This window comes from Pelodiscus sinensis, chromosome 3 (genome assembly GCF_049634645.1).
Source record: "Pelodiscus sinensis isolate JC-2024 chromosome 3, ASM4963464v1, whole genome shotgun sequence".
Classification (NCBI taxonomy): domain Eukaryota; kingdom Metazoa; phylum Chordata; order Testudines; family Trionychidae; genus Pelodiscus; species Pelodiscus sinensis.
This window is the reverse complement of record NC_134713.1, coordinates 78,811,795-78,828,867: the sequence shown is the minus strand read 5'-3', so window position 1 is coordinate 78,828,867 and position 17,073 is coordinate 78,811,795. Positions and strand designations below refer to the sequence as shown.

The 17,073-nt window shown below is 43.1% G+C and overlaps 1 protein-coding gene across 3 annotated transcripts in view; it reads left to right on the top strand.

Annotated features, from left to right (window-relative positions):
* The first annotated feature begins 1,875 nt into the window (after window positions 1-1,875).
* SLC22A16 (solute carrier family 22 member 16) overlaps window positions 1,876-17,073 on the top strand; it is a 50,150-nt gene continuing 34,952 nt past the window's right edge. For 2 of the 3 annotated variants that reach the window (XM_075923100.1, XM_075923099.1), the window contains exon 1: window positions 2,283-2,416. In XM_075923100.1, the coding sequence (XP_075779215.1) occupies window positions 2,367-2,416 (50 nt within the window). In that variant the 5' untranslated portion in view covers window positions 2,283-2,366. Of the gene's footprint in view, window positions 1,994-2,282; window positions 2,417-17,073 lie in introns of those variants that run through there. The other variant, XM_075923101.1, reaches the window with a different exon arrangement.

Here is a 17,073-nt window from a genome sequence, read left to right as displayed (position 1 = left end):
GATTTTAACAAATGAACCTTCTGAAGGCTTAGTAAAAAAGTGTTTATTTGCCTACTGGTTGAATGATCAATAGGTGACTTTAAATCAGGGAGAAGTAACATTAAGCTCAAAGCGCCTCTCAGTTGACTTAAACTAATCTGGATGAGTTTGAGGGCCAGTTTTTGTCTCGTTGCTTATACTGTAAAAAGCCAAGCTCCGGTGGCCAGTTGCAAACATGAAAAGTAGTAGAGATCTTTATAGTTGTTTGGCATTATACTAAAGCATTATCCTTAAACTGAAAAACAGTGTTTAGTGTACTAGCTTTAAGTAATAGAGCAGATGAGAATCCTATTGAAAATAATCCTATTAATATTGGGAAATATTCAAGCATAAAATTGTTTTCTCTTCTTTTAAATTAAAAACTGAATAGTATGTATCTTTAAAATACTCCTGGAATTAATGCAGTTCATAGGGTATTTAATTCCATAGAGCTTATTAAGTATTTAAATTTTCTTATTTCAGTTTGTAAAAATTATCAAATGATTTCAGAAGAAACAGATTCCTATATTCCCAGTTATAGCACAGGTGGCAAGTTTAGAAATGTAAGATTCACTTTTTAAAGAGAATCATATTACTAAACAGAAATTACATCTTTACTTTCTAAATTGTGTACTGTTTTGAAATGCCAAGATGTCTAGTTTTACTGACATTAAATAGTCCTCAACTGTTCCACTATCAATAAACAAAGACTATTTTATTGAAAGTTCTTCACAGTCAGTAAGATAACTGCCAGCTTAAATCAATGTAAATAATTTCTTTGCTGTGTAATTAGTATGGTTTACCACCAGGGAGCTCTTCCCACCCTTTGGTTTATTTTCCTTTTTTGTGAAAGCATTTTGTATGAGTTTGGGTATGTTATTTTAATTGTCTCCTACTTTAAAGCCCATCATACTTTTTCCCCCCCCATTTTAAGCTCTCACCCTGTTGTCTCTCCAATACCTTTTGTATTTTAACTTTTCTTAGTAACTTGAGAATGTAATAGCATAGAAGTTGAAGCTTTTTGTCTTTTAAGAAACTTTTCCATTTCTGGCAGCTATGATGTTAATTGAGACTTATTGTGTGTGTGGATGGAAATCAATTTCCTGATTTTTTTCATTGTAAACCCTCCCAGCTGTCCTCTTCCTACCTTCCTCCTTTTTTCCCCCAGTAACAAAATGGGAAATGGGAAAAGGGAAAGTAAGTGTGTGTGTGTGTGTGTGTGTGTGTGTGTGTGTGTGTGTGTGAGTGAGAGAGAGAGAGAATACACATTTTAAATTACAACAAGAAATTAAAAACTTAAATTTTCAGACAAACCTTTTCCTGGAAAAGAGCCTTTTTTTGCTTAAAATGAATGACAAGTTTCAACCAGCTTGAACAAAAATATGAAGTAAATGAATGTGATCATGTAACTTTAATTAAAAAAACTCATGTCAAAGGCAGCCACTTTTAAATTTGATCTTTTCTACTGTAAATTAAATGTAGATTAAATCTTTGATAGGCCTGTCTCTCTTCATGGACATAATTGTTTGTAAAAGGTGGATTTGAATTGTGAGGGACTGCAAATCCTCCCCCCCTTAATTTATACAAATAGATTCTTTATTGAAGAGTGGTCACTACTTACTTTAATTACACTAAGTAGAAAATTACTCCAGATTAGATTGTGGAGGAACAAATTGCAAACTTCTGTGGCTGTGCCTTCAAATGGCACATCATAGTCACCTCAACTGTATTGCGTGTCAAATTTAGGCTGTAAACTCTCTGGGGACAAGCATGTCCTCATTTTTATATTGAAGTGCCCGGGCCATTGTTGGTGCTAATGAGAACAGTCTGTACAGGGCCAAGCACAGTGCCGTGGCTCTACAAACAAATTAGTTTCCTGTGGTAGGGCAGACCGGTCCTAGCTCCCCGCAAAGGGGGGGGGGAGTGAGCGAGGAGCGGCTCTCGGGGCAGACAAGGAGACCGGCCAGAAGCCGGGGTGAGTGATTATATATCTTGGGGTCCCGCCTGGGGGCCTCACGCAGGCCAAGGGCCGACGAACTTAGTTTATACTCATGGGAACGTCCCTGCCCGAAGCTGCTCGCGCTGCGGAGCGAATGGGCGGGGGTGGCGCCCATCCCCGTGGCATCTGCCCAGGAGTGCGGAGGGAACGGGCGGCGACACGGCTCTGGGCAAGCCCCGAGAGTCCAGCCGGCCGGGGGGGGGCTCGGGCTGGCCGGCTCCGCGCTCAGCCGTGCGGGGCAGGGGGAGGGGTTAGCGGCGGCCCGCACCCAAGGCTCTGGTGGGCGGAGGGCAGCGTCGGAGACTCACTTGGGCTGCGCCCGCCGCCAAACCAGCAACGCGGCCCCGCCATGGCCCCGCGCTGGGAGCGCCTCTTCGACTCCGTGGGACACTTCGGCAGGTAGCGGCTCCCCGCGCCGGGCGTTGCCCGGGGAAACTGAGGCTCCCTGAGCCCGCAGGCGGGGCAGAGCCTGGGAGGCAGCGCAGCGTGGCGGGCCCCTGCCCGGCTGCAAAATGCCGAGACGAACCGACGTGCCTCTTACCCGCCGGGGCCGGGGCTCTCCGTCCGCAGGCGAGGGGCAGGCGCGCAGCGGCACGGGCTGGTCGCCGCCAGGTGCTTCTCCCGGGAGCACTAGCCCGTGCGGAGTCCCCCCGCGAACAAGCTGATGCGCACGTGGCCCAAAGTCCCAGCTACAGCCCCTCAGCAACGTGCCCTTATGAGCGCGGGCTGAGAAGGGATTCCCAGTGTCTGCTGGTTTTCTTGCTGCTGCTCTTACGGGACTGCCACTAGTGAGGGCCCGCAGCAGCCCGGGGTCTGGCATGTAGGGGGAACTCTCCGGGGGCCCATAGTACCTCCTGGTTAAAGCAGTTACTCGCTCCTTAGATCAAGTGTTCTGAACTACTCGTTTCATAGCACTTCTTGCGGTTAACGAGCCGAGAAATTAATCATGGGGCAGCCTGCTAATTGATCCTGCTCCGACTCAAGTCTGGCTGTATTTCTTTTGGCAATTGGTAGGCGTTCCCTTAGCTAGAACCTCACACGAGAAATCCCAAATTACAAACACTTAATTAATACTGTTTTCAACCTGAACTATACACGTTTTCAAAAGGTTACAGCCGGAGAAACACAATTAAAGCTTATTATGGGTGTACTTAAAAATCACCTTTTCAAGTGGGTTTCTTTATTGTTGTTTCTAGGATTGATGCAATTGCCTAACAAGATTTTTTCTTAACCAAAAATTATCTTCATCTATTCTGAATGGCTGCTTTAATTGTGTGTTTAATTAGTTTTTATTCATGCACAGTAACACAGTTGACAATTCTTGTTAGCAAATCAAATAGCTTTCTCAGTCAGTCTATTTCTATAAGGTCATATAAATCATGCTGAGTTATATATATGATTTAAATCGTTCTTGTAGTTAGATTATGAGCAGTCCAAACATGACTGCCAGTATTTTGGAACCACTTTGATTATTTTAAACTCCAGCTCTTATAGTTAAAAAAAAATGGCCAGTACTGTGCTTTTTTTAAAATATCACTATTAGTTAAAAGCATTAAACTTGCTTGTTAGTATTAATACTTTCTTAAATTTTTTATTTTGATCCCTTTCAAAATCTACTTTGGTGCCTACATCCATTCAAATTTTGGTTCTGTCATGTGTATAAAAATGTTTAATATAAAATAAATGACAATTTCAAGCTATGATCAGCACTTCAGTTAAAACACTTCCAGCAATTTCTCAATATTTCATCTTTTATTTTTCCCCTTGCTTGGTTCCTTTATCCCGGTTTTTATAAATGAATTAGGCCATGGTTTAGTCTGGAATAAATATAGAGAATAATATGAGGTACTCAGCTCCTAATCAGAGCCATTAGTGGGTATGAATTGCAGTTTACAAGTAAATATGTAGTTTTCCCATGGGGTTAGGAGGAGTTCTTGGTTTGTACTTCTAAAGTAGATGAGGAAAAATGTCAGGGGAAACAGGTTAGGATTTACCCAATTTGTAGATTTCTTGTTAAAATATTCCTACACTTTTGATGTACAGGCTTTTTGACCTGTTGTGATTTAAATTCCTGACTTTCAAACACTTGATTTTAAACCTGACTCCTCAGTTTCTAACTTCATATTTTTGTTTAATAAATGAAATGCTCTAATAGTATTCTTAGCCATTAAAAATCTCTTTATGCTCTTGGTGTGTGAAAGCTTGTGTTATGTTAGGTGGAGTTGTTACAACTTGGAGCAAAGAGACACCCAGTGCAAGAAGTACTACAGTGTTTATACATTCAGCAGGAGACTGTGTTACTTATAAAAGCTGGTTTGGACCAGAGATTCCTTCATTGGAGCTATACCACATACAAACCCCCATGTCTATACTATTTCATCTAAACTTTTATATGTGCTCACTGCCCTATCAGCAGTATTTGAGTTATATGTGCCAGCCTTCCATCTCCTTCCTGCTTGTTGGGGCCTTATCTGTCCCCAGTCCATCCATTCAATGCTAGACTCTGTCCTTTTCCCCCACAACTCTTTCAGGCTCCTCCTACTCAGATATAGCTCATATTCCCTCTCTTATGTCACAGATCTTGTTGTTGCTATAAACACCATGGCTGTGTCTACACTGGCATGAATTTCCGGAAATGCTTAAAACGGAATACTATTCCGTTTTCAGTTTTTCCGGAAAAGGAGCATCTACATTGGCAGGCTGCTTTTCCAGAAAAGCCCTTTTTTCGGAAAAGCGTCTGTGGCCAATGTAGACACGATTTTCCGGAAAAGAGCCCCGATTGCCATTTTCGCGATCGGGGCTTTTTTCCGGAAAAGACTACTGGGCTGTCTACACTGGCCCTTTTCCAGAACAGTGTTCCAGAATAGGGACTTATGCCCGAGCGGGAGCAGAATAGTTTTTCCGGAATAGCGGCTGATTTTGTACAGTAGAGCGTCGTTGCTTTTCCGGAATTCAAGGGCCAGTGTAGACAGCTCGCAGCTTATTCCGGAAAAGCGGCTGATTTTCCGGAATAAGTGGCCCAGTGTAGACACAGCCCATGTGTAAATTACTGTATTTCACAGGGCATTGTGGAACTTCCCAGGTTCATAAAAAAATGTATCAAATAACAAACACCTCCCCAACCATCTCAAAAGTACTCAAATATCATTCCTTGTATAGGAGAAAAAAAGTAATTGTACAAATTCTCTCTTCCTGCTATACCATGGGTTCCCAAGCTGGGGAAGCATGAAGAAATTCCAGGTGCGTGGGGGAGGGATGACCCAGCCCCTCCTCCTCTTCAATCCCCCCTCCAAGTTTTGCTGCTATTTTTGTTTTTTGGCCCTGGTAAGTTCGTTCTTTTTTTTTTTTTTTTTTTTTTGGCTCAACAAGTTTTGCTGATATTTTTTTTGGAGGGGGAGGGAAGAGGGCGAGGGTTCTCAAAAATCAAAAAGGGGACATGATGCTGAAAAGTTTGGGAACCACTGTACTAGACCATTGTGTGACAGAGAGATGACCAATTACTGGCTTACTCTATAGCTAATTTGCATACAACAATATCATTGGTTGTATAAAGGAGATCACACAAATAGTGGATTACTTGGCCAAACTGTCTCAGTTCTTCAAAACCACCTCTCATAACAACACAACCAGCAAACAAAATAACCCCAGACACACACAGCCTCTTATTATAACGCTCTCCCTTACTTTGATGCCTGCAGAAATCAACAGATTCTCAGCACAACCCTTCCCTCCTCTCACTCAATGCAATCACCCATTTAATGCAAACATCTTACATTAATTACTCCAAACACACACACACACAGTCCTTTTTTGCAACACATATCTCTAACTCACTGCATGCATAAATCAGTGCAGGTCTCCCAGCTCACATTCTCCCATCTTCACTTATACTTAGCATAAAACCAAATTCAGGGGTTGTTGCTAGATCCAATCATTGCTAGGGTTTGTAGTCAGTCCTTATACATTTTTTAAAGTTCTCAGCCATTTAACTTTTTAAAAATCCACATGACTTTACAAATTATACTTGTGCAACAGCACAGGCTTTCAGTTTATAGTATTCTAATAATTAAATATGCTCTAAACACATTTTGTGCTTGCAAACACAGTAAACCCATATGTTTCTGTCTAAGCTTTGATTATAATTAACTGAACAGTAGCAGAAGACTAGACACTGGGATATGTCTCTAATCATAGAACACTAGAACTGGAAGGGATCTCGAGAGGTCATCGAGTCCAGTCCCCTGCCCTCACAGCAGGACCATACCATCTCAATGACTTCAAGGCTAGAAAAGGCCATTGTGATCATCTAGTCTGACCTGGACCTTGCAAGCCAAAGAACCTCACCTACTCACTCTTGAGTGACTGAGGTCCTCAAATCTTGATTTAAAGAGTTCAAGTGAGAGAGACTCTTATCATTTACTTCAAACCAGAAAGTGACCCATGCCCCAGACTCCGGAGGAAGGAAAACAAAACAATCCTCCCCCCCCCCCCAAGTCTCTGTTAATTGGGGAAGAAATGTAATAATTTCTACTTCCATATCCTCCCTCTCATGAGCCACTCTGTCACTGTCTCTAAGCTCCTCATTACCCTTATTAAAAACTGAGACAAAGTATTTGTTGAGGTGTTGATTGAGGATTATCTTTCACACACACACTGCTGCCTCGGTGTTTAGCAAATCCACTTCTTTGCTTTATATTTATATGATGAAAGAAACTTTTACTGTTGGTTTTAATTTTCTTTTCAAGGCCCAGATCTGCTTGGTTTGAGCAGTTCCCACTTTTCTCCTGTACTTTCTGACCACTCCACAAAGCTGCTTTCCTTGTTTATCCATCCCTTCTTCCATTCCTTGTAGGCTTTCTGCTTTCTTTTAATGTGTTTGAAATGTTTATTCATCTAGTTTTGCCTGCAACTTTTACTTACAAGCTTTTCTGTCTGCTTCAGCTACAGGCTCCTGTTTCTTCAACTTTGACTTGAAGTAATTCCAAGCCTCCTCTATATTCAGATATTTTGAGTTCTTCAGGTCAATCCACTTCCCTAACTTATTCCTTTAATTCTTCAAAATTTGCTCTTTTGAAATAAAGGATTCTAGTTTCAAACCTATTTTAGCTTATCCTTCTGTTTAGATTACACTGAATTAACATGATAATTCAAATCAAGGTTATCCTCTACATCCAGTTCGTGGATGAGGCTTTCACTAGTACTTACAAATACTAAATCTAAAATGGCATTAAGTCTTGTGGGTTCTATGACTATTTGATGAAGAAATCGGTCAGTTAACACATCCTGAGATATCTGGGCCCTACCATTATTAGTTTGCTCTTGTTCTTTGATCAATATCTTAACTTTAGTAAGATTTTTGCTACTGTCTTGTATGACCTTCTCATAAACAAACTAGGGAAATACTACCTAAATGGTGGTGCTATGAGGTGGGTGCATAGCTACTCTTTGGGTACAGTTTTCCAACAAGCTATCTTTCCTTTTTGTTTTTCATTCTCCTACCCTCTGTTGTTCACAGGCAAGCCAGCTTCACCAATAATTTAGATAATGGCATAAAGAATACATTTATAAAGCTTGCAGATGATACCAAGTTGGGAGGGGTTGCAAATGCTTTTAGAATAAGATTACAATTCAAAATAATCATGAAAAAACTGGAAAAATGGTCTGAAGTAAATGGAATGAAAGTCAATGAGGACAAATGCAGTGTACTCCATATAGGAAGGAACGATTAGTAGCACATTCACAAAATGGGAAATGACACCCTAAGAAGGAGTAATGCAGACAGAGGTCTGGGGCTCATAGTGGATAACAATCTAAATGATTAAACCGTGTAAACATTATTGTAAAAAAGCAATCATTCTGGAATGTATTAGCAAGAGTGTTTTAAGCAAGACATGAGAGGTTAAATTCTTCCACTTTACTCAGCACTGAATAGTTCAACTGGAGTATTGAATCCATTGCTGGGTGTCACATTTCAGTAAAGATGGGATAAACTGGAGAAAGTCCAGAGAAGAACAACAAAAATGCTAGAAAACATGAGGGAAGATTGAAAAAACTGGTATGTTTATTCCAGAGGAGACTGAGAGGGGATATGGTAATAATTTTCAAGTATATAAGGTTGCAACAAGGAGGAGGAAGAACAATTGTTCTCTTTAATCTGCAAGTCTAGGAGAAGAATCAGTGGGCTTAGATTGTAATAAAGGCAACTTAGACTGTACATTAGGAAAAGGCTCCTGTCAGGATGGTTAAGCACCAGAATAATACATTACCTAAGGATGCTGTGGAATATCCATAATGGGAGATTTTTAAGAACAAGTGAGACAAACAACTGTCAAGGAGGGTCTTGAAGATGCTTGGTCCTGCTATGAATGTAAGGGACTGGACTAGACTGGACAAACTCTTGATGTCCCTTCCAGTCATATGATTCTATGAAATTAGTCTTCTCTAATCACACTATTGCCACTAGTATTTATTTCATTAAAATTATTAGAGCTCTCTATTCATATCCAAATCAGATTCTGGGGGTCAGTAGTAACCCCACATACTATCATAGTGGAGCTTCTTCAAAGTGATTTTTGACCCAAACAGATTCCATTCTATCCATTCCATCATTCCTAATTTCATTATAGTCTACTGCACCATTAATAACTATGTGACCTAAATAGCACTTACCCTTCAATACCTGTGTGCCACTTACTATCATTCTATTTGTATGTTGTCTCAATACTATGATTTCACTTTTTGCACCAGTAGTTCTTATTTCTCTTTTTTTGTTATGTAGGCTTCTTGCATTGATGTACAGACATCTTAATTGTTTCCACTTGGCTATATGCAGATGTCTTGGCTAATTAGGTAGTCATTTTACTGCCATTATCACCTACCTGACTGTTACTGTCAGTGGTACTGGCTCTTATCTTCCCTTTTTGTTCATTCTCCTACCCTCTGTTGTTTCTTTTTCTGTTGCTGTACTCTTTTTACTTGATTTTCCTTCCACTCAATATTAGAATTAGGTGTGAAGAATACACAAACATCTCCCAATCCTCTCCCCCAGATCATTTTTAATTTGAGTGCTAACCTCCAAACCAGAAGTCTGTTTTCCTCTTTACTCAGGTACAGACAGTGGTCCTCAATGCGGTGCCCTGCCCCTGGGTTTGTGGCAGGTGCCAGACCCGGGCGCATGGGCGGCCCCTACCCCGGGGTCGCAGCACATGTTGGTGCCATCCCCGGCCACGCGGCACCTGGGCGGCCCCTGCCCAGGATTGTGGCACATCCTGGTACCGGCTCCGGGCGCACATTGCCTGGGCAGCCCCTGCCTGGGGTCGCAGCACATGCTGGTGCCTGCCCCCATCGTGGGGCGCATGCTTGGCCCCGCCCCCAAGCCCGTGGCCCGTGAGCGGCCCCACCCCCAGGTGCCCGGCAGCCCCAAAACGTTGGGGACCACTGGACTAGCCTATTGGAGCTGTCTGGGAATGCCTGCAAATGGTTGAACATCTCAAAGCCCTTTTTATTGCACAATTGCCTGAGCCATTTGCTGATCATCATAATCTTGTCTTATCTTCGTTGTTCTCCTCTGGGGATAGGTAAAATCCCATGCAGATCACCCAAGCCTCTAGTTCTTCAGTTATCTTCCCCAGCCTGGCATAATTTTTCTTAATGCATCCCATAAAGTATCTTGCACAGCCTGGGCAAAATACCCTCTGTGGGCCAGATCTGGCCCACCATGCTGACAGATCCGGCCCACAGATGCAGCGGGACACCTCAGGCAGACTCCCGGCCTGCCCCTCACATACTGCTGAGAAATGTGGCCACTGTGGGGTCCAGTATGAACACCTGTGAGTTAGGGATGTGAAGGACTAGTTGACTATCTGATAAGCAAATGCTTATCGGAGAGTTGATAAGCTTGTCGACTAGTTGCTTCATCCCCCTCCCCCGTTTGCTGCCTCTATCAGAAAGAGGCAGCAAAGGGGGAGGAAAGGAGGAGGTACTTCAAAGCAGCAGCATCACGCCACTGCTGCTTTGAAACGCCGCCATGGGAGCCCAGCATCAGGCTCCTCCCGGCATTTCAAAGTGGCAGAGCCTCGTATAGCCCAGAACTCCCCAGCTGATCCTGGGTTCCACACGGCGCTGCCGCTTTGAAATGCCACAGCGAGCCTGACTCCAGGCTCCCGCAGCATTTCAAAGCGGCAGCACCGCACAGAGCTTGGGGTCAGTGGGGAGTCCCCAGCTGACCCCGGGCTCCACACAGCGCTTTCACCTTTAAACAAAAAACAGGACAATGTAGCACTTTAAAGACTAACAAGATGGTTTATTAGGTGATGAGCTTTCATGGGCCAGATCCACTTCCTCAGATCAAATAGTGGAAGAAAATTGTCACAACCATATATACCAAAGGATACAATTAAAAAAATGAACACATCTGAAATTTGATTTGTCCTTTTCATAACAGAAGGGAGATGGGGGGGGGGGAACGCTGCTGTTTCTACACTTCAGACATGCAGCCGCCCTATTGCCTAGTTGATGCAAAATGCATTGACTATTCAATTAGTCAATTACCTGCAACTTAACATCCCTACTGTGAACCTGGGGGAAGGATGAAATGGTTTGTGTGCTGATCCTGTCCCCAGCGCAATCCCACTGGCCAGTTTCTAGCCAATGGGAACTTCTGTTATCAACAGGCAGCTTGGGAAGTACCCTCCTCCCTTCCTTCAGACTGGTAGCTATTTAAAAACCACATGACCCCTGCAGCCAGTGTAGGGGCAGGACAGGCAAAGAGTCTGCTTGAGAAGGCTGCTGGCTAGGAGTCAAACAAGTAAGTGTTTCCCAGCAAGAGCTTGCCTCTGGCACCCCAACGCTTTGTCCCCTGCTAAGGATGTTAAAATGTGGTTAATTGACTATTCAACAGAATTTCCGTCGACTAGTCAATAGGCACTTTCATATTCCTCCTTTGAAATGTACATATAGCCTGGGGGCAGTGGGAAGTCCTGCTGCATGAGGGTGCCTGCTTTGAAATGCACAAGAGTCCCCAGCGGAGGCTTTTATGTATTTCAAAGCCATGGAGCCCAGGGTCAGTGGGGGACTTTGAGTCCCCTGCTGACCCCGGGCTCCGTGCTATGCTGCATGCCGCTAGGAGCCTGGGGTCAGTTGAGGACTCCCCAGCTGACCCCAGGCTCTGCGCGGCACTTCCCCGGAACCTGCCCCAGGTTCTGGGGAAGTGCCATATGGAGCCAGGGATCAGCTGGAGAGTCCCCATCTGACCCCGGGCTCCACTGCCCCTTTGAAACACCACCTTGGGGTTTCAAAGTGGCAGCGCCGCACAGCTGTTCAGCACTGCCACTTTGAAGTACCCCTACCCCCACTTTCCTGCCTCTATCTGATAAGCAAATGCTTATTGGATAGTTGACTAGCCTTTTACTCCTTACCCCATATAACCCAAACCCTCTGCCTCCTATCCCTTCCTAGATTCTGCACCCCAATCTCCTTGCTCCAGGTCACAGTTCCTATCCTAGGTCACAATTCAAGCCCTCTGGCCCCCCACCTGCACCCCTAGTCCATATAACCCAAACCCTCTGTCCCCTCCTGCCCCTATATCCCTTTCCAGATCCTGCACCCCAGTCCCTGACCCCAAGTCACAACTCCCTCTTGCCCTAGGTCACAGCCCAAACCCCTTTACCCCCCTCCTGCACCCTAAGCCTCTTCCCCAGGTCACAACCTCCTCTCATCCAAGGTCACAACCCAAACCTTTGCCCCCTAGTCCACCAACATAGGACACAATTGCCTTTTTCTCCCAAACTCCCTCCCAAACTCCACATCCTCTCTCCTGCACCCCAGTCCCTTACTTCAAGCTCCCTTCTGCCGCCAACCTCCATCGCAGACCCCAAACCTCCTCCATTAATATGGAAGAGAGTGGTCCTTGACCACTTTCGAAATTCTTGGCGTGGCCCCCATCAAAATTATTGCACACCCTTGATCTAGCAGTATCATTTGTTTACTCAGGAAGGACAAAAGGTGGATTCTTTCCTGCTCCCGTTAGGATCTTCTTCATCCACACGTCCACATCTTGTATCGCCTGTTGTTCTAATTTATTAAGCAAACTGTTGGGTAATAGCAATTGAAACACTTTACAGAAGTTTAATTATACTATGTCAACACTATTGTTTTCATCAGTCAAACTTCTTATCTTTTTATGAGGTTACAAGTTTGTTTGACAAAATCTCTGTACTATTGATTTGTAGTAAATACATTACCTTCCTTTTAATTCTTTATTAATCAGGTCGTATGTTGGACACTCCATTATCTTTCCTGAGATTGCTGTTAAACCTGTATGTACACGGGTCATTCTATTTACCCTTTTTAAAAATTGACACAGTAAATTACAGTGCACCAAGACTTATTCAAAATGAACATTAATTGTCCAGTAATGCAAGTTATCTGGACCTACTGTTTTTAAAAAGTCTAACTTTATTAGCTTCTGTTTAATATCCTCTGGTGATACAAATGGAATAGAGTGTTATCATCATATGATGGGATTACATAATTTGATTTACCCAATATAGGCACCAGAGGTATTTATTGAACTTTTGCCTTTTTTGTATTATTATTATTATTATTATTCCAATTTCATCTAGTAATGGACCAGTACCATTGTCAGGAATCTTTTTGTTCCTAACGTATTTAAGAAACTCTTTTTATTGTCCTAATTCTCTTGGCCATAGATTTCCCTCTGAGTCCCTTTGCTTTCCTTGTCAATTTTCTACAATTCCTATCTTCTGATTTGTATTCAATACTATCAACTGCTCTCTTCCATTTGTTATATGTTATCGCTACTTCCCCTCTAAAACAGATTATTTTTTTCAGCCAATACTATCACCTTCTTTGATAGTGGCTTTTTGATCAGCCTACTAAATAATGTCCATCACATTTTGCTGTCACATTTTGTTGATTAAATTATTCCTCCCAGTTGCTATGGCTCAGTTTTTTTCAGCTTTGTGAAACTGACCTATTAAAGCACTATATGTTACTGTTCTGAATTTTGTCCTGCTTGCATGTTATAAAAGTGATCAAGTCATAATCACTTGTACTTAAACATTAATTTTTACTTCTATGATCAGTTCCTCTTTATCTGTTAAGACAAGATCTAATAATAAAGATCCAATAGCAGACACACCAGTGCTAAATACAGAGGTAATATAACCTTTTCACTTCTACTTGATATTTCCATTAACATAGCCAAGGATTGCATTGGCCCTGTGCTCTGCAAGATTGCTTTGGGAGCTATGTTCAGCTGATTATCCACCATGACCCCCAAGTCCTTGTCAGAAGCACTGCTTTCCAGTATAGAGTCCCCCATTCTGTAAGTAAGGCCTGCATTCTTTATTCCTCAAAGTATGGCTTTTCATTTGGCCTTAATAAAACTAGGGATATAAAATTCCATTTAGTTGGTTAAACACTGCGCTGCCACTACATTTAACTGATTAAAGAGGGTTGGCAGTGGGACCGCTTCAACAGGGCTGCAGTCAGGCTAGAGTGGCTCCTACCCCAGGCAGGGGCTGCTCCAGACCAATTGCTAGTGGTCCACCCACAGGAGCTGCTGGCTCCCAGCCCCCACATAAAGACTGCCTGCTCCCAGCCTGTTAATTAACTTCCCTAATTAACACAAATATTGTTTGTTTGCACTCCAGTTATCAAGGTGATCCAGGTGACTCTTTAGCATTTCTGCCAGTCCTCATTATTTTTCACTCCTGAAATATGTGTCATTGGCGAACTTTTTCAGTGACTATTTTATATTTTTATGCAGGTCAGTGATAAAAATGTTAATTAGTGTAGGGCTGTTTGCCATACCTAAAAGGCGTTCAGACCAGTTTTCCCTCCAAGCTGTGGAGCAGCACAGCTTCACAGATGATTAATCAGCCCTGCCCAGTCCCTCCATGCACAGAGCCCTGAGCCTCTGACTGGGCGGGTCTAATTAATCACCTGTGAAACTGTGCTGCCACACAGCTTGGAGGGAACACTGATTCAGACTCCTGGTAATTAATCATGCACAGCAATCACTTGGAAAAAAACTAGAATGGCTGTCTACACAGAACTGATCATTATTTTGTAATGTATATGATAAGCTGCATCTCACAACAAGGAGCACGATGCAAATATAAAATGCATGACACATTTTATTTGGTGCTATATCTTAGGCTACGTCTAGACTGTAGGCTTCTTTCAGAAGAAGCTTTTCTGGAAGAGATCTTCCAGAAAAACTTCTTTAGAAAGAGAGCATCCACACTGCCAAAGTGCATTGAAAAAGTGATCTGCTTTTTCGAAAGATAGCGTCCATTCAGTGTGGACGCTATCTTGCATTTAAACTGTGATTATTATGGATGGAGTGGTCACCAGGGCACCTGTGCTTTTTCCTCTTTCCTGTTCTTCCAAAAGAACTCCCTCTTTCCCATCCTCACACACCTTTTTCCGAAAGAGCTCTTTTAGGAAAAAGGCTTCTTCCTTGTAGAAAGAGGATTACCAATGCCAGAAAAACTCCTCTGTTCTTTCAGTTTTCTTTCGAAAGAACGTGATTGCAGTGTGGACATAATTGAAGTTTTTCCGGCCTTTCAAAATGGCAGCGCCTCACAAAGCCCGGGATCGGCTGGGGATGCCCATTTCTTGGCATGGGAGTGAAAGTGCAAGTAATAATAGCTCTTCAAAAGTGCATTCTCTTTGTTGCTGGCTCTAGTAGCTGGGGGCACACAGGCCAAAAAGACTCTTTGGTGGGATGTGTTATCAGGCTGTTCAAACCTTCTGTGGTAGAAAGGGTGCACTGTCAACTTTTCCCACAGTGCACCCATCATAGTCAAAGGGCTACAGCAGCTGCATGTCATTAAGATACTAGAAATCTGAGATATGGTTGGTTTGAGATTCAATCATTTATGTGCTACAGGATGGATGGCAGAGCCTCATGCTTGCCCCCCATTTCATTGGTTATCTGGTTAAATTTAACATTTAACTGGGTAACTAAAAGGGAATTTAAATCCCTAGTCTATAGTACAACCTGTCTTACAGGGCACAATCCCTGTGCCAAACTGCCATTTTCCACCATGAGACTCCCTACTCTTTGCAGTAAATTCTCCTGCACAGTCACTTGTTCTTTGATGATGATCTTCAGGCTTTTTTGCTGCTTTGTCTACAAAGTGAGCAATTTCTGCCTCTCCAGGGGGTGTGACTGCTGGAAACCTTCCAAATCTTCTGCATCTTCTCTTGCTGTTTCATCAGCCTTTGCAGGATCTCTTCCAGCACTGAAGTAACTGAACCTTCATGTTGGCTATGATCCCAGACAAACCTCCCTTGTATGATAGGGTACTGTCCTGTTCCTGCCTCTTTTTTAGCCACAGACTGATCAGAGTAGGGATATTAAATATCAGTTAATTGAGTAGTTGAGTAACCTCATGAATTCTTATTGGTTAGTCAACTATTCTATAGTCCCAGGGGAAAGGGCTGTCAGGCAGTGTATTCTGGTTTCACTCTTGAGGAGCCCCCTGCCACTCCACACTGCTGCTCCTGTATCACAAGCAGCAGTACAGAGTGCCAGGCAGCAGCTGGTCCACGAGGGACGCCAGTTTAAAACGCTGCTCCCTTGAGGACTGGCTGCCTGTCTTCCTGTACTGCTGCCTCTAATAAAGAGGCAGCAGTGCACGGTGGCAGGAGCCCCTGTCTAGGGGGGGATCTGACACAAGCCAGAACTGAACCAGGCTGCCTGCCCTCCTGGCTCCTAATACACTTTCTAAATGCAGAGCCACAGCAGCGGTAGGTCCCAGACCCAGCATAAGCCAGGACTAAGTCGGGCACTGGTCAGCCTGCTAAAAAATTTACTGGCAAGGGAGTGGGGAGGGAAATGTGTGTAGTCTATAGCATTAACCTATAAGCTTTTGCTTATCAGTTAATCTGTTAATTGACTACACTGTTACATCCCTAGCTCAGAGACCTTCTGTCAAACACCTCATGCAATTTGTTTTTTCAGTGTCCTTTTCACCATCCCTACAGACTTGTGCAGCTCTGTATTTATAATGACATACTGTCCCTGTATGGCATGCACTTAGCCAAGGAGTGAGGGAAACCAAAAGTATCTCCACCCTATGAGATTGAAATGCCTGTCAGTCTCTTATCTTCTCCCCCCACTTTGGGGCTCTTCTAAGCCCAGTGGTGGGCAACCTTAGCCGCCCACTGGGGTTCTGTATATAGTCCACAAGGCATTTTGGTGCCCATGTGCAGGGTTCCTAGATTCCACTGGTTTCAGTCTGCATAGTTTTTTTTTCCTCCTGGTATTACGAAAGTGAGGTACATGCTGATTGAACACAACATTAACTATGAGAGCCATGTGCTCACTCTGCATCCAATCAAAGCTTACAATGGAACAAATCATGAGCACAAACCCATATGTCTTCGAGAAAGACCAGGGAAGTAAATCTAAAATTGAATAAAAACAAGATAGAATTATAGTGGATTGTAGTATTATACAGGGGAAAATTGCTGACCTTGCAAAGGCTACAACCTCACCCAGAAAATGTAAAAGCAATAAAGTGCCCACAACTAATGTTAATTACATTAGTTGAGAGATTATTGTGAGCTGTAAACTACCTGGAAAAAATTCTGTCAAGATGTGTTTGAACCCCTCAATTGACTACCAGACGTATTTGCAGCATGGATATGGTTTCTTCAGCACAATGGAGCCATTGGGTGTATCAAAGCGCGGATGACTAGCTATGTCATTCTGAAATACTGTACTACAGTGCAAATGAAGAGTCACCAATGAATGTTACAGTGTAACAATAGAGAGGTGGGGCTTTAGGTATCTAACCTACCAAAGACATAGTAGCTTTGTAGCTTTCATATTGCTCTTCTGATGGCAGTAATCTCAAAGACGTGCCCAAATTAAAAAGGAATGCTGTGTATATTGCTCAAGGATGGGATACCACTTAAACAGAAATTAACCAGAAACCATTATAGAGCATTTTTTTAAAAGTCACAATTAGCGCCCCAATATCCCTTCAGTGCATGCTAGTGAAATGGCAATGCTGTAA